We start from the raw sequence: 25313 nt of genomic DNA on the forward strand, positions 1-25313 counted from the left end.
GAAAAAATCCCACATGGCAAATAAAATTTATCAAACTATGGAGGAACAAGAAAATCTGCAAGACAAAATCAATCAACTCCATATTCTCACATACTCCATTTTGTATTCAATTTATACACTCTACTTCAAATCTATAACGCAGAGACCTATCATAGAACTCTGACAATAGATTCTACGGTTTTCATCAGCAATACTGCCTCGGGGTACGTTGAAATGAAATTAAAAGAAGATTGTTACAAAGCACTGGTTTTCAAGACGAGGCGGAATTTATACTCAAGCGGTTTCATAAATTGAGTATGAGTGTTCGAATGGCACTTTTGGATACCTGTGAGAAATCTGCCTTGATCAGCCTGTCCTATAGCGTTTTCGTTTTCGACAGGCTGAAACCCGTTCCAATTTCTGGTGAACATCACCTTCATGTCTGAGTATTTGGATAACCAGAAAACAGTAACTTAAGGTCTGATTTTTGATGCATTTGTTTTTCAAATCTCGGAACGCCGACTGCATCTAGCTAACCAGTGTGCTTTTTGGACTAATAAGCGACGACACTTTGCATACTACGATGCAGAAACAAGATGCTGCCATTTTTTATTTTGATTATTGAGGTTTTTACCTTAGAGTAGTACGGCTCTCTTTTCTAGTTAGAAAAATATCTGGAAAAATTTCTAACCCTATTTGCGGGATTGAGAATCGAACCTAGGTGAGCAGCGTACAAGGCAATCGATTTACCAATTACGCTATTCCCGCACCTGGACCTTAGAAAAAATTCACAATACCATAAGAGTAATCAAATCAACATTCATAAAGCTTTTTCGATATTGGAGCACTTTGAAAGCAAATCATGTTCTCTGTTAATTGATTAAATGCCCAATGTGCTTTGTATGTTGAGCGATTATTTTGTTAACACAGTTTGTAATTTTTTTAAATGCCGGTTTTTACCGGTTTTTTCATTTGCAATACCGAAAATACCGATTTTTTAAAATCTTCCGGTTTTCCCAACCCTAATCCAACTGAGAAGCGATCCAATTAAAAAGTGAGCAACCAGCGAATCACGGCTGCACATATACAAGAGGGTAAAATATAATCTTATTGGATTTAGTTCGGCTAAGCAGTCATTCGTTTTTTAACTAGATTTTTATTTATCCGACGTTTCAGCACTGTATAGCGCAATCTGTAAGGGATAAATAATGTAGTTCGTTCACAATTTTTAAATTTTTTTGACACTAGCTTGTCATAGGAATTTTGCGAGTAATTTTTCATCAAAATAAGTTATAACTCTTCTGAGGTTCGAACTGCAGAAGAGTTATAACTTATTTTGAAGAAAAATTACTCGCAAAAATCCTATAATAAACTAGTATGAAAAAAGACTAAAAATCGTAAGCGAACTATATTATTTTCCCCCTGAAGATGGCGTTATACAGTGCCGAAACGTCGGATGAATAAAAACCTAGTTAAAAAAACCGAATGACTGCTTAGCCGAACTAAATCCAATAAGAAAAAATTTAAAAAAACAGTCGAGCTCTTACCAAGAGGATAATATAATTTTCTTGAGATTAGGGGCTCATTTTTGGAGCCTTTAATTGTAAACTAACGGGAACAATTCTACCATATCTTAAAACTAGGCATAACTAGAGGGAGTGATTGATTAGAGCTATCTTTATGAGTAGTAGTACATTTGGGCATTTCTTAACGAGATTCTGTAATTTAACAACTAAACAATCTAAAAAAGACAGGGAGGGCAAATATTTTTCTGGAAGATATTCAAGGGGAGGAGAGGGTGAATTGATCCCTGCATCTTGATATCAGAGACAAGGGAGAGAGAGGGAGAGAGAGAGAGAGGGCAATGACGGCAGGGTGAGATATATATTAGCTTCCAGTTTCCAACATCGGGAGATCAATGGCATGAGTTACAGAGTCGGACGGTGTGCGTCATGTAGTTGGGCGCCGGGTAGTCCTCCTCGAGTCGGCAGGGGTTCTTCCAGACGATTTCATAGTACGGTTTAGATGCGGATCGGCAACACAACGCGTTGCGCGTATGATGTTTGTGTTGTAGATCCCGCGTTTGCTAACTCAATCGACAGAGATGTTTCGTATCACTTTGAAGTCTCATCAAATTATTGTTGGTGTACAAGCTGAAGAGGGCAATTCTTAGAATGGTAAGAAAATTAAAAGGGGTAGTTAAATCAGTATTTTGATGGTTTTAGGGAAAGTGTATACGAGGAATATATAGAGGAGATCGGATCGCAGTACATCCCGAGCCGGTACATTGGGTGATCTTCCTCCGGTCCGAAGGGAATCCAATAGTTGAGATCAGACAGAAAAATACTCAGCGCTTGCCCATACAATATGTTCGATATCGTGATAACCGTCGCCACAAGCAAAGACACCGCTATTTGTGAGCCCAATTCATCGGAGACGAGCTTCTAACGTGTAGAGATTGGACATGAGCCGAGACTTCACACGAATGAAATCCCGACCCACATCCATTCCTCTGAAACAAGGTTTCGTTGATACCTTCGGGATGATAGAATGTAGCGGCCGTCCTAACTCTCCATTGCTCCACAATGTCTGCCATCTTACTAGCGTCCTCTGCCGAGAGATATTGAAAAATCCATTGAAGCAGAAAGGTCTTCCATAGATGTCACCTTCTAAAGTGGCCACCTAAGCTCCGCTTCTTCGTTACCTGGGATGGAGCAATGCGAGGGTACCCAAACTAAAGTAATCTTGTACGATATTACAGACAAAACACGCAGGAGCTCCCATGTTTTCCCCCAGAAAATAAGGAGTGTGCTTTCTCGGTTTCATCAAACCGAGAGCCTCGATTGAGCTGAGGCTGTCCGAAACAATAAATTAAGAATAGTGAACTGAAGCAGGATCAATGAGTTTGAATGAGATGGTGAGCTTTTCATTGAAAAAATCGAAGCCAGTGGAGCCGTTGAGACTTGACCCGTCGGTGAAAAACGTCTTGTTGCAGTCGAATTCTCGAAATTTGCTATGAAACATGTTTGTGATCATTATAAGGTCATCTGGCAGCTCTTCCAGATACATCGTCGAGCGCATGCCACCTGAAGCAGTACGCAAACAATAATGCTGGATTCGCTCCAGTTTAATGAAGTGTATGTTTGCAGCGGAGCGAATATAGAAACACCCGTACTCCATCACCGACAATATCATTGTTTTGTACAGCCTGATCAAGTCACCTGGATAGGCACCCCACCATGTTCTGCTTATTGTACGGCGAAAGTATATTCTTTGTTGACACTTTTGTTTCAGATACCTAATGTGACATCCCAGGGTACCTTTACAATCCAATCATACCCCTAGATATTTGAAATTTAAAATCTGTTCAATAGTTTGATCCATTAATTGAAGCTGTAATTGCGCTGGTTCACGCTTGCTTGAACATACGCCTAGCTCAGTTTTCCCCGTAGAGAATTCGATACCCAGCTGGAGGGCCCAAGCAGAAAAATTGTCCAAGGTATCTTACAGTTGTCCTTGCGAATCTACAGTTTTGGGACCTGTAATAGAGACCATACTGTCTTCTGCACGAATCTTAGCGCGCAGGAATTGACAAGACATTCGTCAATGTCATTCATGTATAAATTGTAGAGAAGGAAGTTAAGACACGAGAACTCATATAACTATTTTGTGATGTCCATAAATCACCAAACGAAAAATTCATGTGTTATTTAGACAACAAGTTTAGCAGAAAGTTGCTTGGAGACGGTAAAAGACCATGCTGGTGCAGCTTCTCAGGAAGAATTTTGATAAAAAATGAACCAAAAGCCCCCTTAGTATCCAAGAAAACTGATGCCAAGATACTAATAAAATTATTCAACAAGCGTCTCCTGACAGAGTCTAGCAAATTCTTTAACAAGTTAAATTTGATTCTGGAGCTTCATTGTTATATGATTAGAAAGTAAGAACTCGATCATCGAAAACGGTGTTTCGTTCGCGTTATCGTGAGGGGACGCGGCGCGGTAGATCTTCTGCGCCTAGGGGGAATCAGGACATACCTTGTTGGCGAGATCGAATATCCAACGGTTGGAACGCTCTCGTTAGTACTGTTTCGGTTTCGCATACGCCGGGCCGTGCACCAAAAAGTGCTCATCGATGTTTTTCTCGTTACCCCGTCAACGAACCGGCACCAGTAACTACGTTTCATGGCTTTTATCAAATTCTTCTTTCGCGTTTCTAACATCGCGTACTATCGCTAGCTAGCAGGTAACCCGTCGTCTCGAAATATCTTATACGTGGCGGGCGTCTCCGCGTACACTTCGGAGCACACGTTGTCCAACCATGGGTTGGGAGGACGCCCGCGAGAGATCGCGTCTGGTACGCGAATAGTCTGAGCTTGAATCGCGGTATCGAGAATCAAGCTGGCCGGAAACCCGTACTCTTCCTCCGGGGGAAACTCTTATGTGGACTCGATGTAGCCAGATATCGCGGTCGCGTAGCTCTTCCAAACAATATATCATGTGAGTTCATATGAAACATTTATTGTATTTGGTGGGCCTGAACGGTTAGCATTAGTAATTACGATTGGAAGATGGTCACTGATTTCTTTCTCTGGTTGGGACAGTTGATATTTTCGATGTCCCATGAAGTGTTGATTTCTGAGTTTGAATTTTTGAGACTGGTAGCTACTTGTTTCGTTTTTGCACCAATACTTCCTCGAGTAGTTATTTTTGGAGGACCTCAAAGAGACACCTTATGGCCTTTACAACGAAGCTTGTGAGAGGAAATGTTCCTCTTTTTTCTATTGCTTTTAGGCACAGCGGAAAATGTTCTCTCCTGAGCTTCATCAGAGTCGCCTTCGTCAGTAGATATGTTAGTATAGATGTTCGTAGGGCCCGCTGACGTAGCTTGCTTTAGCATTTCTGCAAAAGATCGCTTAGAGCGTCCCTGAAGTTTCTCCTCGCGCTGTTTGCACGCGGGATATGTCAAGAGATCAAGTGGGTTTCAACCCAATAGAGACACTTTCAAACATCCCTTCCACAGGGATCATCCACGTGATTTCCACTGCATTTCCCGCAACGAACCTTATTGCTACAATGGAAGGCTGTGTGTCCTAGTTGTGAGATATTTGTCCAGTTCATGAGCCGCGGCACAAAAAGGCGAACAAGTAGACGAATCTTGTCAAAGAAGAAGTAGTTGGGTGGAGTAAAACCAGTGAAAGTCACCTGATAAGAGTTTGAGTTGACGTATGCCTTCTTCCCGTCAGCTACGACTGATGCTAAATGCAATCGTTTGCATTCCAGTATCTTCACTGGCATGGAGCATGGAGTCATTAAGACAACCACCCCCGTTGTGTCAGCAGATCCGCGCAATTCAAACTCGAGTCGAAGACGACCCCGTTTCATTCAACCCGATTTGATGGTAAGTATACTCTTTACTCCTTCGTAGAAGGCCCGTACCCAGCAATATCATTTGCTTGCTGCAAACTATTTACCATCACCCGAAGCTTATCAGGGCGAATTTTCGATATTTCTGTCACAGATATTCACATCGATATTCACTCCATCAGAACTCGAGAAATCTGCAATAGATTCAAACATTTCTTGTCTTTGGTCCGGAAAAAATCACAAATGGCCCAGCTACGGAGGATGGGTTCATTTTCAGTCGGGGAGGTAATTTTATTTCTACATCCGTCTCGCCTTGAGATGAATCATTATCAGGGAAAGTCATTTTTGTACGGGCCTATTGCCAAGTGCAACCTGGTATCGTAGACAAGAACGGGTAGTGTAGTATTATAGCGCTACTTAACTTGTGTATATGACGGTATCCAGATAGGTTACTAGAAAAAAAACACACTACTTCACTCCTCAATCGCCGGATAACGGTAAACGCAGAAACACAAAAGAAGTGGAAAAATACTGAAACCTCGACTTGGCGGAGAATGCGCACCTGGGCAGCGCAAAGTGTAGCATAGCTGGACAAAACCTCAAAAGGTTATTTTGGATGTTGCGTAATTTAATATTTTTTCTGCTTGTAAAACAGGTAAATAGGGTCCTATCAAAATAGGATCCTACCAAAATATTATGTCTTGAGAACAAAAGTTCGATTTTTTACAGAACCTCAAAAGTGAAATAGATGATGAATTCTGATAAACGCTGTATTTAAACCTTTGTTATTCAAGTTAATATCTTTTCAGTTAAGAATCCGAATAGAGTCGAACTAGTTTCATTTGAAAGTTTAATCGTTGGACTTACACTTGGCCGGTGTTAAGTCAGACCGGACTAAGTGGCAAAATATTGATTTCGAGAAAAACGGGTTTAAAGTTTGAATCGCAGCATCCTCTATGTTATAATTGGAAATTATTTTTTGCCATAATTCTTGTTTACGGTTACATATTTCAAATCTGGCAAAAGTCGAATGTAGCTAAAGAAATTCTTTATCCAGTGTTATGATTATCTCAATTTTTTATGTTTTGCGACTTAGTCCGGTCTGACTTAACACCGACCACTTGTCAATCGATTTAGTCGATGCAAGCCTTTCTTCTCACTCGGATTTTATTTAATGAACTTAGGAAAGTAGACTTCATTTGACAATGTTTTTGAAAGTGATTTGCTGTGTTGAGTGGATTAGAGCTGATTTCGATTTTTTGTAACAATGGCTCATGTTCTGGATGATGTTGAAGTTCCTTTATTAGATAGACCGTATCCGCCTCCAAACTTTGGAAAGTGTATAAGTTGAACTATTTACTGTAAGATTTATTTCTATTTGGGCTTACATAGGTACGAGATTTCTTAGATGTTAGAATGACACCCGAATAGTGAAATAAGACATGTTAAAAGATGGCATGTAATCGATTGAATGCGTAGTTTGATCGCAGTTTCGTTAAAAAGAGTAACAATAAAATTCCAATTTCTATATTTTAATACTGCTTTACTTTTCACTCGTAACTTCACACTCGTGTTAACTAGGCTCTATTTTTTTTCCTTTCCAGTAATCCCAACCTGTACAAACCTTGATTTCATTGCGTCACATTCCTGCCACAATACTCACACCATAGCTGCAAAACCGGACCGGCGAATTCACGGACCACGAACATGAATGTCATCTGGCGAGTGCTGTTCTACATCGGAGTGCTGTGGCGGTTTCACGGATGCAAACACTTCATCGTCGAAGCCTGTCCCATCGGATGCATGTGCCTGTCGCAGACTCAGGTAAATCAATATCAAGTTTCACGTTCCTTTCCATACGTTCCTGGTAAACCACTCGGGATTTGGCCGATTTCGGTCAGTATTCCAAACTTAAATTCTGTAATCAGGTTCGAATTCTGATGATTGGGAATCGGTTGATGCGCTAGAGCCGTAATTTTGACCGAAATCATTCAGTATGCCATGCCTAATTGTATTCCGGATGGGTTTATGTGAGTTTCTACTAGCATATTATGTTCAAGTACACATGAAATTGGATGAGTATGTCAGTAAACTGTCGCATTTTTTCATTCGACCCCGCTAGTTATCACTTCCGCCAATGTAATCATTTTATTTGAACAAATCTCGACAAACATATGATTAGGGCCCAAAAGCCAAATGTCAAAATTTACTTTGAGGTAGCGGTAGCGGGTCTTATATTAATTTTAAAACTTATCTATTTCCGAAAATGAAATTTAAAAAACTTCAGTTTACAAAGGTCAAAGTTGTTTTAAAATTGTTCATCTGTTAATAATACAACCTTGTATCCATTGTAGTCTCCTGGGTTTTGGATATATTATTATTCTTAAATAAAGTAACCTTAATAGTATTTGTTTTATAATTTCACTCTTAGAAATAATAGAACTTTTGAAATATCTCCTCACAATAATATTTCGCACCACAAGATTCAGTACCCATATATTACCGTTATAGATATCGATTAATTAAAATGTTAATAAAATCACCGCATCATTACTGCTTATAACCCAGCTATCACAAAATAAAATTCTTTCCCCGAAGAATCATTTTCGGTTCTACTTCCCCGCAAAAGACCACTCCACAGGTCTACAGTTTTGCAATGACTCGAATAAATATAAATCGTGCCCGAAATCAGCGGCTCCCCTGGGTGGTACCTTTTGAGCCCGATGTTCACCACCTCCCCCTTTCCAAGATTTGCCGAGCCTTCCTGTACTGACGCTAAAACCGAAGCTGTAACAGCACTACCTGTCAGTCGTACTCTCCGGAGAGTATTTTTTTCTGCATGATTTTTATGGAAAAGATGTGTTTCCGTTTTTTGTTGTTTCGACCCCGGGATAAAAAAAAACCAACCAACGAGAGTCGGGAGAATGGGCGGCGAATGGCTCGACTTTATTTCCCTGGATCACTACGTTGCACCTTTTCTCTGCTAGTTGACATCCGCTGAGCTTTATATTTGTGCGAACGAGTAAATCTTGAACTCATTTTTTGTCATGAATCTCGTGTCACTTTACGCTTGGCATGCTATAGGCGAACGCTGAGATAGAATTTATGAATGCGATATTCTGTATCGCAATGAGAAACTTTGTACGGGTAGAAATGAGGAAGACATTTAAAAAGTTGTTACAAAATGTTTCAGATTAATTTGTCAATGTCATGTAAGCCGACATAAATGTAAACTTTTATCATTTACTGTATCCCATTTCACAGTAACATACGGAAACAATGCAAACATTCATTTGCATATTCGCTGGTGAAATTATATTGCACTGTTGGGGTTAAGAATATAGACTCTCATAGCAAAGGACCTGCGGATGTAAAAACCGTCAAATTGGCAACTAGAAAATCGAGCGTGTTAAACTGGCATCACTTACAAATGTGCAAACTGGAAAGTGTATGATGGTTTTCGATCATCAGTTACTTATATTTTCAAGATCCGCATACATCTTGAAAATTTTTAGGCCACTCTATTAATCATGGGTGTTGGTTGCGGGAACAACAAAAACCCCAGGTATCGTTATTTTACCCTGAATAATGAATGAACCGGAGCTAAATCCGATTGCCTTTTTATCGTCCTTATGAGATGAATTTCTTCCTACCATAACAACGGTAGGGAGGGGGAAACCTTTTATCTCCTTTCCGAACGAAACGTGTGGCCAACATCGGCAACAATGATGACGAGACAACTTAACAAAACAGAGTTACCAAATTCCGTCCCAAAACTTATCCATAAGTTTAGAGAAAATGGACCATCGGAGCAGAGCCATTTGGCGTCCAACTGACTGGTCATCAAGGTACAGAAATAGGCTGCCAAAGACTCCCCTTATTAGACGGAAGGGAATCAACATTTCAAATTATGACATCTCTTGTTGTCCCGGATGATGATACTGACGGCGGCGGGTTGAGTAGCTCTACCGGGGAGGCTTTGTGAGGAAAGTTTTCCAATTTCAGTAAATCGCTTCATCAAAGCAAAAAGGGTTGAGGTTGACTTGGCACGTTATGATCCGGTTGGTAAGATGAAAATTGGTTCGGGTTTGACTATTTTTATCCACTGACTTCCCTCATCATGGTTGGACCAGGATTAGTATGTTTCTCTGAAAAGGTGAATCGACCTTGAAGAATTGGGGTTCTCTCTCCGGAGACACATTTAGATTTTATGAAGCTTGGATCAGTTTTCGGGAACTTGATAGCAACCTAAAGCCATAAATATTATCCTAAAAATCGATACTGTTTGGTCTACTTATGAATAGAAAGTATCCAAAATGGAATTCATCAAGTATTTTCCTTTCATCCCTTTCCCTGCAGGTTATGTGCAACAGTGGCGAACTGCGGGAAATCCCGCTGAAATCAATGCCGGTGACGGTGGAAGCGCTTTCGCTGCAGAAGAACATTTTCCCGATAATTAAAAGCGATGCCTTCGTGGGACTGAAAGCACTGCGAAAGCTGTCACTGGACAGGAACAACATCACCACCATCAAACCGTTCGCCTTCCGGGGATTGCCCCGGCTGAGGGATCTCTCGATACAGCACACACCACTGGCGACCGTTGCTTCTTTCGCCTTTGCCGGACTGCAGAACGTATCGCAAATTCAGCTGGCACACAACAAAATCCTTCGGATAGAGGCGTACGCATTTGCCGGATCCGCCGGTATCCGATTGCTAAATCTGGCGGACAATCCCACGATACTGGTCGAAACGAACGCATTCTCCAGCCTGGGTACGGTCGATCGGCTTCTGTTGCCCTCGGGGATTCGAAACATATCACAGGATGCGTTTTTCGCGTTGGATACGGTTGGTATTTTATTGTATTAGTCCGTAAGATTGAGTTTTTTTAGGGATTTCACACTCGATTCGGCTCGGTAATTTCCCAACAGCTGTGTAATCAGCAGATTTAGAAACTGATGTCTCAGTAAAATGAGATTATTTTGCTGATTTTCGGTGAAATATTTTCCGAGTCTCAGCACTTAAGCGTCACTTTTGTTGAGATCTCAGCAAAAATAACGTTTGCCGAATCTCAGCTGTTGATATTTCGGCAAAAGATGCAAAAAAGCTGAGATTCGGCAGAAAAAATTAAGTGTGTAAACTGCTTATTGTGTTACTTTCTACCCATACAAAAAAGACTTATCAAAATTCGTAGGGATTCCCAAACTATTTCTCGTATTTGAATGGTCGTATGTTCAAATGGGAACCTATTTTTATTTACTTCCGCTAATATTATGCGTAATGATGCTGAGTCCCTTAGGATAAAGACTCGCCATCTCTATCGTTTGTTTACCATTCTCTAGTCAGATATTCCAATCGAGCACGAGAGCTGTCAAAAACACTCAATCGAAGGATAATATATAGAACATTGCAGTTTAACCTCACTTTTCTGACAGTTCAGAGAACTTGTTGACTTAAACATATGACATTTTCGTTTTTGGTAGTACACTACACCGCCGTAGTAGGTGTTACACTCATTCAATCTTGGGTGTAATCAGTCTGTCTCGTTTTTTACACTACACCGGTGTAGCACCATGTAAAAACTGCACATACGAACAGAGTCGAGGTCGACGCATACTGTAAAACTATTTGGTTCTGTGAGGCACACACATGTAGAACTACCGAAATTCGCCATTCCGTCGTTTATTATCTTTGCGGTAAAATGGGTTTAATACAGTAAGAAACTGCATGGTCTATTGTGAAAAAGATAATAGAATCTTACCCAAAAGTAATAGAAACTTACACGTCGGATTATAGAACAAGGCTGAATGTCATTCAAATCGGAAAAATAACATCATTTTGAGTTACTCCGTAACGAGAACATTGTCATTTCTAGTGATCTATTAACCCTAGAACGTAACACTTACTTTTTTACCTTAGAACGTCTCACTAGGGTACAAACATACCCCACGCATTTGATCGCAATTGTCGCAGGAAAAAATGTAATCAAAAGAAATCAAATGTAAAATATATTATTTTATTCGTTTTTTCAATTGCGAAAGCAACTGTGTAGTTGAAAGTACGGAATTTATTAAATAAATTGGCTTATCTTAGGTCGATAAATGCCGAATACTCATTTTCACACGGCTCCAAAGATGGAGAGGTGTACATTTGTACCCCAGTGAAACATTTTAAGGTTAAAATATCGCGTACATTCATACGGTAAACAAAACTTTCTGATGTCAAGCCTTTATTCAAAAATTCAGCGTCTTCTTAATAAAATATGCTCTTTTTTTCTCATCTCAGGTCGGCTACCTCAAGCTCTCCTTCATGGACCTGTCCGAGCTGAGTGCGTTCACGTTTCGGGGCTTGACCAACGTGCGGTTGCTGTCGCTTCAAGAATCCGACCTCGGAGTCATCAGCGCCAACGCGTTCGACGGCCTGGACCACGTCGATACCCTGAACATCCTGAACAACAAAATCGACGCCATCCAAGAGCTGAACATAACCCACTGGAACCACATCAAAACGCTACGACTGCAGGGAAATCATCTGCTGGAGACTCCCGAGCCGGGCAGTATCATTCTGGAAGGTATCGGGATGCTGCATGTGTCAGGTAACTACTTCCCCTGTGGATGTCACATCCATACCCTGCTGGATAGTCCTCTGGCCAATGGTAGCTACGGAACGGGTGAGGACTTCCTGTCAAAAAACTACTGTATCTCACCGCTGGAAGTCAACGGGCTGCAGATGAGCCAAATCGATATCTTCGCAATTGGTCGGTGCCACGAGCAGGTGACGCGGGAAAACCTGGAAGCGTCCGCTGCACGCAGCAGCAGCCGGATAGTGCTTCTCCCCGGGGGCCATAGGTCCGATCATCAGCGGTGGCACCACCGTTGGAGCAAAATCAATTATTCAGCCGTCGCACTGCATCTGTGCGGTGCTTTGGTGCTGTTAGCTTACTATAAATATTTTAGACTTAAAATCAGCTGAATTTAATGAGCTCGCCTATCAGCCTGTTATATGTTAGAGAACTTTGCGCGCGTAGTGAAGTGAGTCGTGTGAACACCGAGAATGTGTCCCGGTTCAAGCCCCTCTAACCAGTGGGGAATGGCACATAAAGAGGAGGACCAAGAGTGGGATAATAGTTACCGATGTCCTCTGTTACAGCTAGTATAATGCGAATGATTATAATTAGGCCGCGACTAATTTTTGCACCGGATGGGGAAATGCGGAAAAATGTTCAACTGAATGCAGCTGCAGTTTTGCTATTGACGCATATCGCAAACAGAATAACGAACCCTGCTACGTTGGCAAACAATAGAACGGGAGTTAGAATAAATGATGCGTCGCAAAGCTTTCAATTGATTGGAAAGTAGAGAATGGTTGTCCGCGAGTTTGCCGGTTGTGAGCTACGTTCCGCGCTGTTAATTATTATCGTTTCCAGCACTGCTTCCGGGTAATCATAATAAACTGCTCGACCGGTCGCTGTGTCTGATGCGCTAGGTTCAGAAGCGAAGTATAAACTTTATCTTTGTTGAATTGAGATAGTTTGAAATAGGTTTTTTCATTAAAATAGTTATTTGACAGTTCGGCACCGGAAAAATATATCAACATAGAATTTTCAAATGTCATAATTCTGTGCAAACATGTGATTATGTTTGGGTGTTGAAACGACTGAATACGGGAATTTTAACAGTGTTAGTGCGTATATATCAACCGTAACAAATCACTTCTAGTGCAAGTTCCAGACAAACCGTTACTCGCCAATCACAGATATTGGTAGTAAACAAAAGATGGTGGTAGTAAGTTTTCTATTTCGTTAACTGCTGTTAACTGTGCTCGGCCAATAACAGTATGTCCAGAAATTACTTTCAAAGAGAATTTCGACGTAAAAGCCAACTTTACGTCGTAATCATATGTTTATCGAGAATTGATCATTGACTTATTTGACGTCTAGGACTCCAACACAGTTGCAATGTGTATGGGCATATATGTATACGAAATAAGGCACGCACACAGTGATTATCCACTTGATTTAACCTCATTTGATTAAAATTCCACCCGATTTAACCTCAATCTCGCACTAACACAACTGCATATGGATCAGTCCATTAATCTACGAAATCATTATGCTATATATATACGAAATCATGTTGGAAACCAGGGATACCAATAATGATAATTTCTTCACATTCAATGAAAAAATGTCTTCATTTGTCTTCAACGAGCAGGATTCGGAATAGGTTATTCATTTTGAGCCAGAATTCTGTTATAAATCAGCCAGACTTCCGAAATATAAACAACGTCTTCACGACAATTCAAATGTCATTAAAATGAAGGCATGTCTACACATCTGGCATCGCTGTTTTGAACAGATATGCAATTGAACATTGCATGAAACATGTTTAACGATCATCGGTCGTCTTAACGGAATGTGCTGGAAGAACTCTACTCCATGGTCCAAGCCAAGGAGTTTTTATTCTCAGGTGATCCGATCCTCAAAAACGCTGATCAGCCATGTTGGTTTTAGAAACCACAGCTAACAACATTGTTTACTAATTCTCTCCATATGTTTGCTTTGATTTCTTTGGGCAACCAAAGTTGTTCGCTGTCATTTTTCTTCCCCGCAGTCTGCTACACGCTTACCTCACTCCTTACCTAGTTACTGACAAAGACGAATCACCTTAGAACTCTAAGCACCTTGGTCCAAGCTTTAAAGTCTTCTCCTATAACAACCGGCGGTCATCCGACTAACGAATCGGTTGATGCGTCTAGCACCCGATTGGTGTCCATCTTGGGGAGCATATACGAATATACCGTTGAGCTTGACGATCACCAAGCTTCGTTTGTGTGTGTGACTTTTTAGAGAGCATTAAAAAGTTTCAAGAAAACCCTGAGACGGGAAAAAATGTGTAAAACCCAAATGTCTCAGGAAACAGGTTTGGGCTGCCATCACCCGACCGGCTAAAAACAATTGCTCTTGCCCGGAATCTGATTTTACCACTACCTTACAGCATTACTTCGGGGAGGGATTTTTATGTGCATAGTACCCACCCTAGTTCAACTATTTAGTAGTTTGTTCTTTCAGTAGGGTTACAGCCCTACTCCTCGACGCACCACCAGTTCTCCACCATCCACACAAACTGGCAATTTCTGCATGGCAGTCGGAAAGCTGGCTGTGAGTCGAGACTTAGTGCTTCTTCCCTAACAAAGACAATCTGGGCGGTAAACTTCAGATTCTCTAATTCACCGAGCCCTTGGACTCCCTTATGCCATTCAGCACCACGACTCGGCTCCGTTGTGCCAGTTAACACCGCAAATCCCTTCTCGTACAATTCAGCTCCATTTACTTGTTGAGCTCCCGACTTGTTCTACTCGGTCTAGTCCCCGACGGTGGTGGTGTCTAGTCGCGGTCTACTCAGTCTAGACCCCGGCGGTGAATCTAGCTTACACCGACAGAGAGTTTCCCGGCGAAGGAAGTTCTCCCGATACCGATTCTTTTCTGGTTTTTGCACCACAATTTCTTGAGCCCTTTGGCTCCCTCTCGTTCCATTTAGATCTACTTTCCCGATGAGCCATTCAGCTCCCGCCCTCACTTGCTCGTGAACTACTCGGTCTAGTCCCCAAAAATGGATCTAGTCTGTTCTCCTGAAACCGAGCAGTAGATTTGTCCTGATACCGATGTTTGTTTCTATGAGCCATTTAGCTCTCCGCGTCGTCCCAATCTACTCGATCTAGTCCGCGGCGGTTGATCTAACCTACTCAACGGGCCATCCAGTAGGTGCTGAGGTCTACACTACACTGCTAGCTGTGCGACACGGTCTACTCGGTCTAATCCCCGGCGGTGGATCTAGCCTACTCACGAGCTACCCGGTAGGGTGTCGAGGTCGGTCCGGCGATTCCGGTGAAGCTTGAGAGTATGCTCGTAACCACTCTGTTGACAGCGTCCAAGGTATGTTCGTCGCGCACATCTCTTCGACGATATTGTCCACTGTCATACCAGGTATACCCTACGAGCTTCTTCGAACCTAGGGCATTCGAAGACCACGTGTTCCGGTGTCTCCTGCACAGTCGCACACTCCGGGCAAAGGGGTGACGAAGCATGTCCAAACTGATGCAAGTACTTCCGGAAGCATCCGTGCACGGACAAAAACTGCGTCAAATCGAAGTTCACCTCTCCATGCTTCCTATGCACCCGACACATTTGGGATGAGCCGGTGGGTCCATCTCCCTTTCCCCCCGTTGTCCCACTCCTGCTGCCATTTAGCCAACCAGTCCACACGGACCTAGCGTTACGTACATTTCTCCGCTGGTAGCATTCCACGTCTTCCGCCAGGGTGATGTAGATGGGGATCATCCCGGCGGTAACGCATACTGTCTCTGACGATATTGTTTTGTAGGCACTCGCGACTCGTACGGCCATCAGCTGGAATGTCCTGTTCACTTTTTCACGGTTCCGCGCAACACTCCAGCAGGAACCCCATATCGGAGTATCGATGACGAAACAGTAGATAGCAGACGTCTCGTGCTGCTTCTCGGGCCACCGACGTTTGGCATGATTCGCTATTGCGGTTGTTGTGGTTGTTGAAGTTCAACGGGTCGTGGATTATCACTCCCAATTGCTTCAGCGCACGCTTCGATGCAATCACGTACCCTCCGACGTTGATCTGCATCCGCTGAACCGCTTTGCAGTTACTGACCAACAACACCTCCGTCTTGCGGTGAGCTATTTGCAGCTTGACCCCGTTCATCCAGCTCTCGTTCGCGTCTATTGTCTCCGTCACCGACACCTCCTTTTCTTCAACTGTCTCACCCATCACCGTTAGTGACACGTCGTCCGCGAAACCCACGATTTTAACTTTCCTAGGCAGCTGCAGCGTTAAGACCCCATCGTACATCCCGTTCCAAAGAGTTAGACCGACAATGGAGCCCTGAGGACTGCGACTTGCATTGACTTCTGCCCTTCGCTCGTTTCGTACATCAGAACACTGCCCTGAAAGTAGCTCTTCAGGATCTGGCATAGATAGTCGGGAACCCTCATTCTATGCAGCGCAGCTGCTATGGCTTCCCAGCTGGCACTGTTGAACGCGTTCTTCACATCTATCATGACCCCAGCGCAGTATAGATCTCCTCTTTGCTTCTGTTTAGATAACTCTCGAGCGCTGTCCGAATTGCATCCACTGTCGATGCTCCTTTGCGGAAACCGAACTGCATCTTGGACAGTCCGCGCTCACCTTCCGCGAATTTCGTCAACCTGTTAAGAATGATCCTTTCCTGGAGTTTTCCGAGTGTATCCAGCAGGCATATAGGCCTGTACGAGGCCGGATCGCTAGGGGGTTTCCCTGGCTTTGGCAGCAACACCAGCTTCTGGACCTTTCACATTTCGGGGAAGTTGCATTCATTTAGGCACTTCTGTAGCACTATCCTGAACATGCCCGATATGCCAGGATCGCAGCTTTCAGTACCATGTTTGGTATTCCATCCGGACGAGGGGCTTTTTTTGATTTTAGGCACTTCGATGCTTCTGCTAGCTCGTCGTTAGTCACTTGCCAATCTTCCGGGTTTGCTCCATCTTCTTCGCCATACGGTGTCGGTAGCCAGGTATTTTGATCGTGCTTCGGAAAGAGATCCTCAAAGATTATCTTCAGCTTTCACGGGAACATTTTGGCTGGCATCAACGAGCCCTTCATTTTCGCCATCACTACTCGGTATGCGTCGCCCTAGGGATTGGCTTCTACTTCAAGGCACAGCTCCTTGTGGCAATCTGGCTTGGTAAGTTTGATCTCCCGTGTTAAAGCAACCCTAGCTTCCCGAAACGGTGCCTTGCACACCTCTCTATCTGCCTCCGATACTGCTCTCTGAGCCCGCCTTCTGGCTCTGAGGCAAGCAGCGCTTAGCGTACTGAGCGTCTCGTTCCACCAGAAGCTGGACGGCGTCTATGGCGTGGTTACAGTTTTCAGCCGTCACAATCCTTCTTGTTAGTTCCGCCGCATCCACGTTCTCGGCCTCGCCGTCCGACCGAAATGTCTCAACGAAGAGGTCTTTGTTGGAAGCTTTCGTCTTCCACTTTAGCTTGCCGGTCGTCCTTCTCGGTGCTGCAGCAGGGTTCCCTTAGCCGATACAGTAGCGAATCGCTTGGTGGTCGCTATGCGTATACTTCTCGCATACTCTCCAATCCATGTTCGCCGTCAGTGAAGTGCTACAGATTATGACGTCGATGGTAGACTCTAACTTCGTTAGAGTTTCCTAGTTAGAGTCACAAGGCTTTCGGCCGATCAACTACTCGGTTAACTGCTCCAGCATTAGGTTGAACTGCTGCATTGTCCACCTTGGAGAAGCGCAATAGCTGCACACGAAGACGCCGTTAATTTTGGCGATCACGAAACATTCGTATGAGCGTTATACCTCTTCTTGAATGGGGAATCTGCTCATAACTTCTATCGCAACCGTTCCAGATCTTCCCTGCTTAACCGATTACCGTAAAAATTTGTACATAGTAGGCATTTGTTATGGAGCGTGTTGGTGTGCTATTGGTTGGGGATTATCTGCCCAGCAGACGGCGCTTCGGAACAAATTGTGTTTTCCTCCTATTTCGTCGAAAGTCGCAGCAACGCGCGATTGGTATTAGTAATAAATAATTTTAAAAAAGATGTATAGGAAGGAATTCCTATGAACAGTTCTCTTTCCGATCCAAATTTCTCAGATTCGTTAATATGAACAGTTTATCTACATGGCCGTATCGAGGGTTCTCGTCATTGCAAATTTGCTCTTCTAGGACACACGCAAAAAAAGGTATTCACTACGGATTTTGTTCTAGCTATTCCAACGCAGCAACAGCTTCAACGTTGGAATATGTAGAACAAAATGCATAGTGAATATTTTTGTAGCGTGTGTCCTGTCGTATCGTGTGCGAACAGCTATAGAGTCAACTGGACATAAGCTTGAGCTTGAACTTGTGCGACCACCCGTGGCTGCTACTCCGTTATCGATCTGGACTAACTGTAATTGCACAAGTAATCAGTAGATAGTTATGCTTGGGAGTAGCGAAACATTTTTCTAAGTGCAACTCCTGGTTATCCAAAAGTAAAAGAAAACGGAAGGAATGTTAGTGCGATACTTGCTTTTGCTAGAGGCCATATATACTACTGCGCACTCCAAAAGTATCACGGGAGAAGGATATTTGTTAGTAAGTATAGAAACTGGATTCTACTTCTTCATTACCGACGCCAGAGAGGTGACTCCACTATCTGGACTAGATCGTCGCTGTTGTGCTATCTTATGACAAGCACCATTTAGCACATTTAGAGAAAAACGATTTTTAAATTGAAGATCTTGAAACTTATAAATGGTAGAAACTATTTAAAAAAGTCAATTGATGCTTCTATCTTTTCTGTATCAATCTCTCAAATATTACGAAGATCGGTTGACTATGTTGCGACACCCAAAATCCGACGGGCATGTTTCTATTACTTTTGGGTAAGATTCTATTGTCTTTTCGGTAACAGACCAGGCAATTGCGCATTGCGGTATTAAACTCATATTCCTGCAAAGGTAGTAAACGGTGGAATGACGAATTTCGTTTGCTGTTCATGTATGCGCATCACACAATCAAACACTTTTTCAGTATGTGTCAACCTCGGCTCTGTTCGGATGTAGGATAATTCGGTCGATTGCTATGATAGTGTTAGTACCGAGCTATACCAACCGGAATCCTGGCGGATCTCTGACCAAATTCAGGCTGGAATCTGCCCTAATATTGGCAGAAACCAGCCAGAATTACGGATTTTTTACTGGATAGGTTGGATAGTGGAATAAAAAGTTTAGGCGGTTTCCGGATCCGGCCTAGCTGCCAGATCCGGACCAGTCCCCAAATCCGGACCTCCCGGATCCAGACCAGTGCCCAGATCCGAACCAGTGCCCGGATATGGACCAGTACCCGGAACCGGACCAGTACCCGGATCCGGACTAGTACCAGGATCTAGCCCATCCCCTTTTCCCCTTACCAAGTCCGGATTTGAACCAGACCCAGACCTGGTGCTTAGATCCAGACAAGAGTCTGGATCTGGACCCTCGGTTCGGATACGTGGATCCAAACCATAGGTCTTGCTTCCCATACATGAAGGGAAGGACTATTCATGTTTTGTGCAGTCGCTACCTTGCTGTTAACGTCCGTGATAGAAAAGAAAATTCAATTTAATACCGGCCGAAGTACCCCACCACTATTCCGAGTCGTTTTTTTTCTGACTGTGCTATGAAGCTAGCCGAGTGTGAGCCGATCTTCAAATACGGAATGTGTCGCGTAGAAAAAATCGAAACTCGTCTCTATCATCATTTCTCGCTTTGCTCGATGCGCAATACAATGACAAGCGAAGTGCTACACACTTCCAGACAATTCGACGCGTTAATATTTATTGAATTAGAATTGATGTAACATGAGTGCGATGCAGAAGAGATTTGAATGTGTTGGTATTGCCATCTGGGGATTTTTTTGTTGGGACCGTTTTAGCATGAAACGTCGTGCTATTAGAGCATTTTTTTCTTATTACCGTAAAGGTATTACGGCCGAGTTTTGGGTGGAGTTTTTATTTTAAATGTAAACAAAAGTCGTACTCACACGTGTCATAGGTGTGTATTGAAGACAAAATTTGTATGGCGTGTCATAATCGCGCATGGAAATTTTTCATAGTAAAAAAATCATCAATTATTTACTTTTATTCATAATTTGGTCTATAAACAATTGGTGAGATGCATTTGAAGGAAATGACGCAGGGAATTTAGAAAAGATAGATATTTTTGGTTGCAGTGTTGCCAAATATGCTGTATTTCCAGTTTAAAACTTAAATTGCGTTTTTCTCATTGTATTTTTATTTTAAAAATGATTATGCCATTGTGTTCCTCAGATAGTTTTACACATAAAACCATCTTTTACATCAAGATAACTGGAGCCAATCCCCAGACAGTCATTTGAAGCAAAATATTAAAAATTTCTCGCTATATCTTAGTAATCAAGCAGAATGTCAAAATTCTGAAAACGTTACTTTGCAAAAAAATTTTTTAAACAAGTGATGTGGCATATCTAACTCAGTTTACCCGAAAATGGCGTTTGTCATAAGATAGCACAACAGCGACGAGATATAGATCCATCAACTCATGGACCGGGGACCAACGGCTTTACTTTCCTTCCGAAGGAAGACGTGACCGCAGATCTCAACGGTCTCGGCTGGGATTGAACCCAGACCAACTGGAATGAGTGGCGATCACGCTTACCAGCATCAACAACTGGACAAAAGGAGAGAAAGCACAAAAATTACTCATTATTAGTTGACCTGAAAATAAAATTCAGTGAATGTGGAAGGCAAGCGAAATGTCCATAATTCGAAACGGTAGGTACTTCTCGGCTTACATATATGTTTCATACTTACATCTTTACCCGAAATTAACATTTTGCTGCATACCACCAGCCTCACCGGAATGTGTTCGTGTTTAAATCACAATTCGTGACTTCCTGCGGAAATCCAGCGGACAACCGAAGCGAACATGAACCTTCACAAGTTCCACAACTGTAGGGTTTGAATAAATTGATTCAATCTGCCGGTTCACAAGCGATTATTGTTGTGCGATTATCCAATTATTCCTCCATTTCTATGGATAGGAGGTCTATTATGTCACAAGCTAGCCTACATGACCGGTGGCACGCTTTGAAGTATGAACTATTACCACATGTATTAACCTTCCGCACAACACACTCACCCTTCCTACCGTATATAACTTAACCGCAGTTTTCCCTCCGCATTTCAATATAGCCCTGTGTACTCGTAATCGAGTAAAGTCAGATGAAATTCTTTAATTGAATCCATTCACAGCTTCACTGCTGGAATTCATATTGCAAAATCATATACACTATCCAAAATTAACCGAAACCAATCATCAAAATTCCAACATTCCATCACAGAGAATAGACCTCCATGTTCGAATACCAATAAGTATAAACTATTTTTGGGAGAATTTAAAACCGGTAATATTTACATAACTCAAACGCTCGAGATGACCCAAAACGTTCCAGTCTCCGTGAGTGCATCGTTTTTTCATAATGTTCAATTACCAAATTTCCGCATACCACAAGTTAAAATTTCATCACAGTTCGGTGATTACTTTTGCCCCCATCAGGTCAACTCCCTGGGATATACCCAAAGTGACTTCCATGGCATCTAATTCCCGAACCGATTATAATAGCACCCCGAACCTGCATCGTCTCCTCCACACACGCAATTTCGAGTGAGTACCGGTATACCGTAGGTAATCGAGTCCCACCCGTCCACCGGTTATTGTTCAGGCAATAACGGCCACCTGCCCTGGTTGTGGATCGTGCTTCCTGATGGGTGCATTGCGGAATCAGGGCGACGAAAATTTTGTCCGTAGTTGCATTTTTAATGCATAGTCGAAATTTAGCTTTTAATTAAAATGGATGCAGAATCTGAGCGGTTTCGGATATTTTATTATGTGGTTGCAGCTCAAGCCAGCTAAATAAAACTGATGGAGTGGGCTGGTATTCGGTGCTGCTGTTGCATCATCATTACTGGCGCGCTTCGAACTTCGCGGTGCGGATGAAAGGGGGAGGGGGACAAAACCCCAAAACATGGTAGGAATGCCGGCTGGTTTTTGTATTTTCAGTTCTCGGAACAAATCTGTTCAACGTTAGCACGACGCAGTACGACGAGTGGCACCGCTTCCAGTCTGTTGCATAGTTATAGGCGATGATGCCAGGGCCAACAACGACGACGATGACGACGGCGACGTTCGGAACTCATTGAAAATTCGTTCTGCCGGAGCACAGGCAGCGATGGAAAATAGCACAACGACTTTGCATTTCTTTGGCGGCGGAAGGGGTGTTAGATAAGCGCGGTTTTTACTCTGGTGAGAATAAATTAGTGTTGTGCTGCAACTTCGAAGCTGATGCGGGTTTTTAGGGTTCGCCGTATTCTGTCCGTCGGTTTGCTTCGACATCATATTGGATGGTGATTCGTGCAGCTTTCAAGCAGCGATGTAATTTGTAGTCAGTCCAGCGAATACTCTAATCAATCCTAACTAAACTGTTTGATTTTCGATAGTCCTGGATTTTAAAGTTGCAACGTGGAACATCCAAATTGATCTGTGACGGCCCTGAATTGAAACATTCAAAATCATAATCGCGAAGCATGGAAAATAAATAACTTCGTGGGGCATTAAGCATTACTATATAAATACACAAATGGGGCGGTTTCAACGGAAAAGTTCCGACCTAATTGCACCCGTTTGCGCTGTTACCACAATTGACAAAGGGAAAACCGCAAAATGACGCACATCTCAGTGAAGCGTGATAATTATAACTGTCATATTATAATTAATAGTCAATGAAAATTATTGGTTTATTACTGCTCGAGCAAAATATTTCGGTCAGTTCGTCGTTTTATCGAGAGCCGAGTATTACGCCTGATTTTCTAAATTTGGTTAACTTTTCCTGCCTGCATCAATCAGGTATCGGCTTTTTAGTTACAAAGCTATTTTCAAATTGTAAGGAACGCTGGAAGGAATAATGTAAAGATATTTACAATTGAACGAAAAAGCATCCTGGGCAAGGGGACGACACTTCGTGATTTAACACATTCTTTCGTGACGTTTACAACAATTTGACGAATCTTCATTCGACAAATATGTTATAACATTATCAAATGAACGCCTAAATCAAAAATTATTACGGCTTCGAAAAGTATACAAAATTTCACGAAAGATTCCATCAACATAAGCTGAATATACTAGAACTTGATGATTTGACTTTTATTGAAAGTTCTAATTTGTCACGTGTTGTAACGTCACATTACATTATCGGTCATAAAACAATCCTCTTCCAGTATATTCAGTTAATGTTGATTGAATCTTTCGTGAAATTTTGTCTACTTTCCGAATCTGTAATATTTTTTGATATGGGCATTCATTTGGTAAAGTTATAACATATTAGTCGAATGAAAATTTGTCAAATCGTTGTAACGCCACGAAATAATGTGTCATTTGTTCATGAAATGAACTTATAATCTAAAATTCTGATTGGATTGATAAAGATTGGCATTGGTTAGCTCGGAATGGATTCGAATTTCCAACATTGCTTGATAATGGTTTGATATGGCTGCGGATAGTTTGAAATGTGTCAAGGGAAAAATTCGTACTCTAACGACAAACCGATTCATAGGGCTGCGCTGCAGTCAAAATGATCATGTTTGTTAATGGAACTTTCAAAATAATTTCAATTTCATTTTAAAAGTATTATCTGCAAACCAAATTCAATCGTTAAAGTTTTAGAAAAGTGTTTTTGTATCGAATCAAAAGTTTTAATTTCAATTTAAAGATATTTAATAAAAGTGTTTTATTTAAAAAAAATTAAGACTGGAATTTAAAGAAAACCAACTGCGTTCCTCGTGCCTTCGGTTTTCTTTAAGAAATATTACGTTTTTTCTGCGCGTTCATTAATTTTGTTCGCGAGCTGTATGGTGCTTGTCAAAATCAGAATCACTTTTTTGGTTCATGCTATGAAAGACAGGTGTCGCGTTACTATTTAAAGTTTTGTGTTAGACAACCTATTGGCTCTCAAACATGAAGCTTGTCTGCTCGATGCGCCAACTAGATTTCATTATTGGTACCAGTCAAATGATGACAAAAGTATTTTCTTGTATTGATGATGGATGGATGGTTGTTCTATTTTAATTGTTTAATTGTTACATAGTTCCACGAAAAGTTTGATTGCAGGTGGTAAAAAACACTTGTTCTTTTGTTTGACACCAAAACACTCTGTCGAACTCGATATTTTATTGCAAATTATTGAGATCCGCTATAATTTTGTATTGTTGAGGTTAGGTTGGTTGTTTTAGAAACGGAAACTGTTTACCTAGAAATTGGATTTATCAGTGGATAACCTCGATTGTCAACACTTGCACTCAATTCGGTGATTTTCGCCCACTATCGTGTTTTCTATCGAGATTTCAGTCTTTGAATTTCATTTTAGTATTAACTGAAACCGGAAGGATGAACTCTAAGTGATGTAACAAGAAATTTACCATCTAGATATTTCTCAGAGGTAGGAAACATAGTTTCTTCATCAATATTACTTTTTATTAGAATAAATACCATTTAATTATAATATTGGTTGAATTCATAAAATTCAAAATTTACTTTTCAATGTGTTTTGATAGATGAAAATAAGAACACCATCATTGCACTTTCGTGCCGTCTGGCGGTCGACATCCAGTGTTAAATCGCGAATTGAATTGCTCGAAATTCACGTTTTGACCAGCCCTCTCGCAACCCTATACCATCATATGGAGTTTGACAGCGACCGACATATATGGGGCGTTATAGCTATAAAGCCCCAAACAAAGAATTATGTTCGGCACTATGCTCGATATTCAAGCATTCCACACGACGTTTTGCATCTTGTGGGATGATTCAATATCATATCATTCAGAATATCGACATTTTGTAACTAAATACAGCTTCTAATCATTCGGTTCAAAATCAATGTTTTGCCTTTCATGGCAGTGATGCTGACTGTACAGAGACGTCGTCCTTGACAGGGGGCTGGTTTTGACAGTTTCAGTGCACGATGAAATAAAAACCGTAAAAACAAAAAAAATCCAGCAACATACACGGAAAAAAACTTTACCCATTTTATGTATTCAAATTGCCCATTTTCGGAAGTTATTCGAGCTGTCAAAAAATGGGTATTTTTTTGTTTCTAACAATGAGTACTTTTTATCCATTTCACAACTACTCGATGAGATAATGTCAATGGGTATATTGATCTTGATAATGGGTGAAAAATCCTTAAGCATTATTTCAAGCGAGTTAACCTGCAAACTAAGGATCGTAGTGGAACCTGCAAATTATCGCCCTGCATCGGAGTCTGTGGCGGAAACGGAACATTTCGGCAATGCTCCGAAAACAACGTCTGTTTAGACTACT

The 25313-nt window shown here is 41.8% G+C and overlaps 1 protein-coding gene across 1 annotated transcript in view; it reads left to right on the forward strand.

Moving 5' to 3' along the window:
* The window catches only part of LOC131677573 (chondroadherin-like protein), a 224226-nt gene extending 211559 nt beyond the window's left edge, over positions 1–12667 (forward strand). Inside the window, exons 3-5 of the mRNA XM_058957461.1 lie at positions 6950–7169; positions 9705–10190; positions 11628–12667. Coding sequence (XP_058813444.1) covers positions 7053–7169; positions 9705–10190; positions 11628–12314 — 1290 coding nt within the window. The 5' untranslated portion in view covers positions 6950–7052 and the 3' untranslated portion in view covers positions 12315–12667. The remainder of the gene's footprint in view (positions 1–6949; positions 7170–9704; positions 10191–11627) is intronic.
* Positions 12668–25313: the final 12646 nt, after the last annotated feature.

Source organism: Topomyia yanbarensis, chromosome 1 (genome assembly GCF_030247195.1).
Source record: "Topomyia yanbarensis strain Yona2022 chromosome 1, ASM3024719v1, whole genome shotgun sequence".
NCBI classification, from domain to species: domain Eukaryota; kingdom Metazoa; phylum Arthropoda; class Insecta; order Diptera; family Culicidae; genus Topomyia; species Topomyia yanbarensis.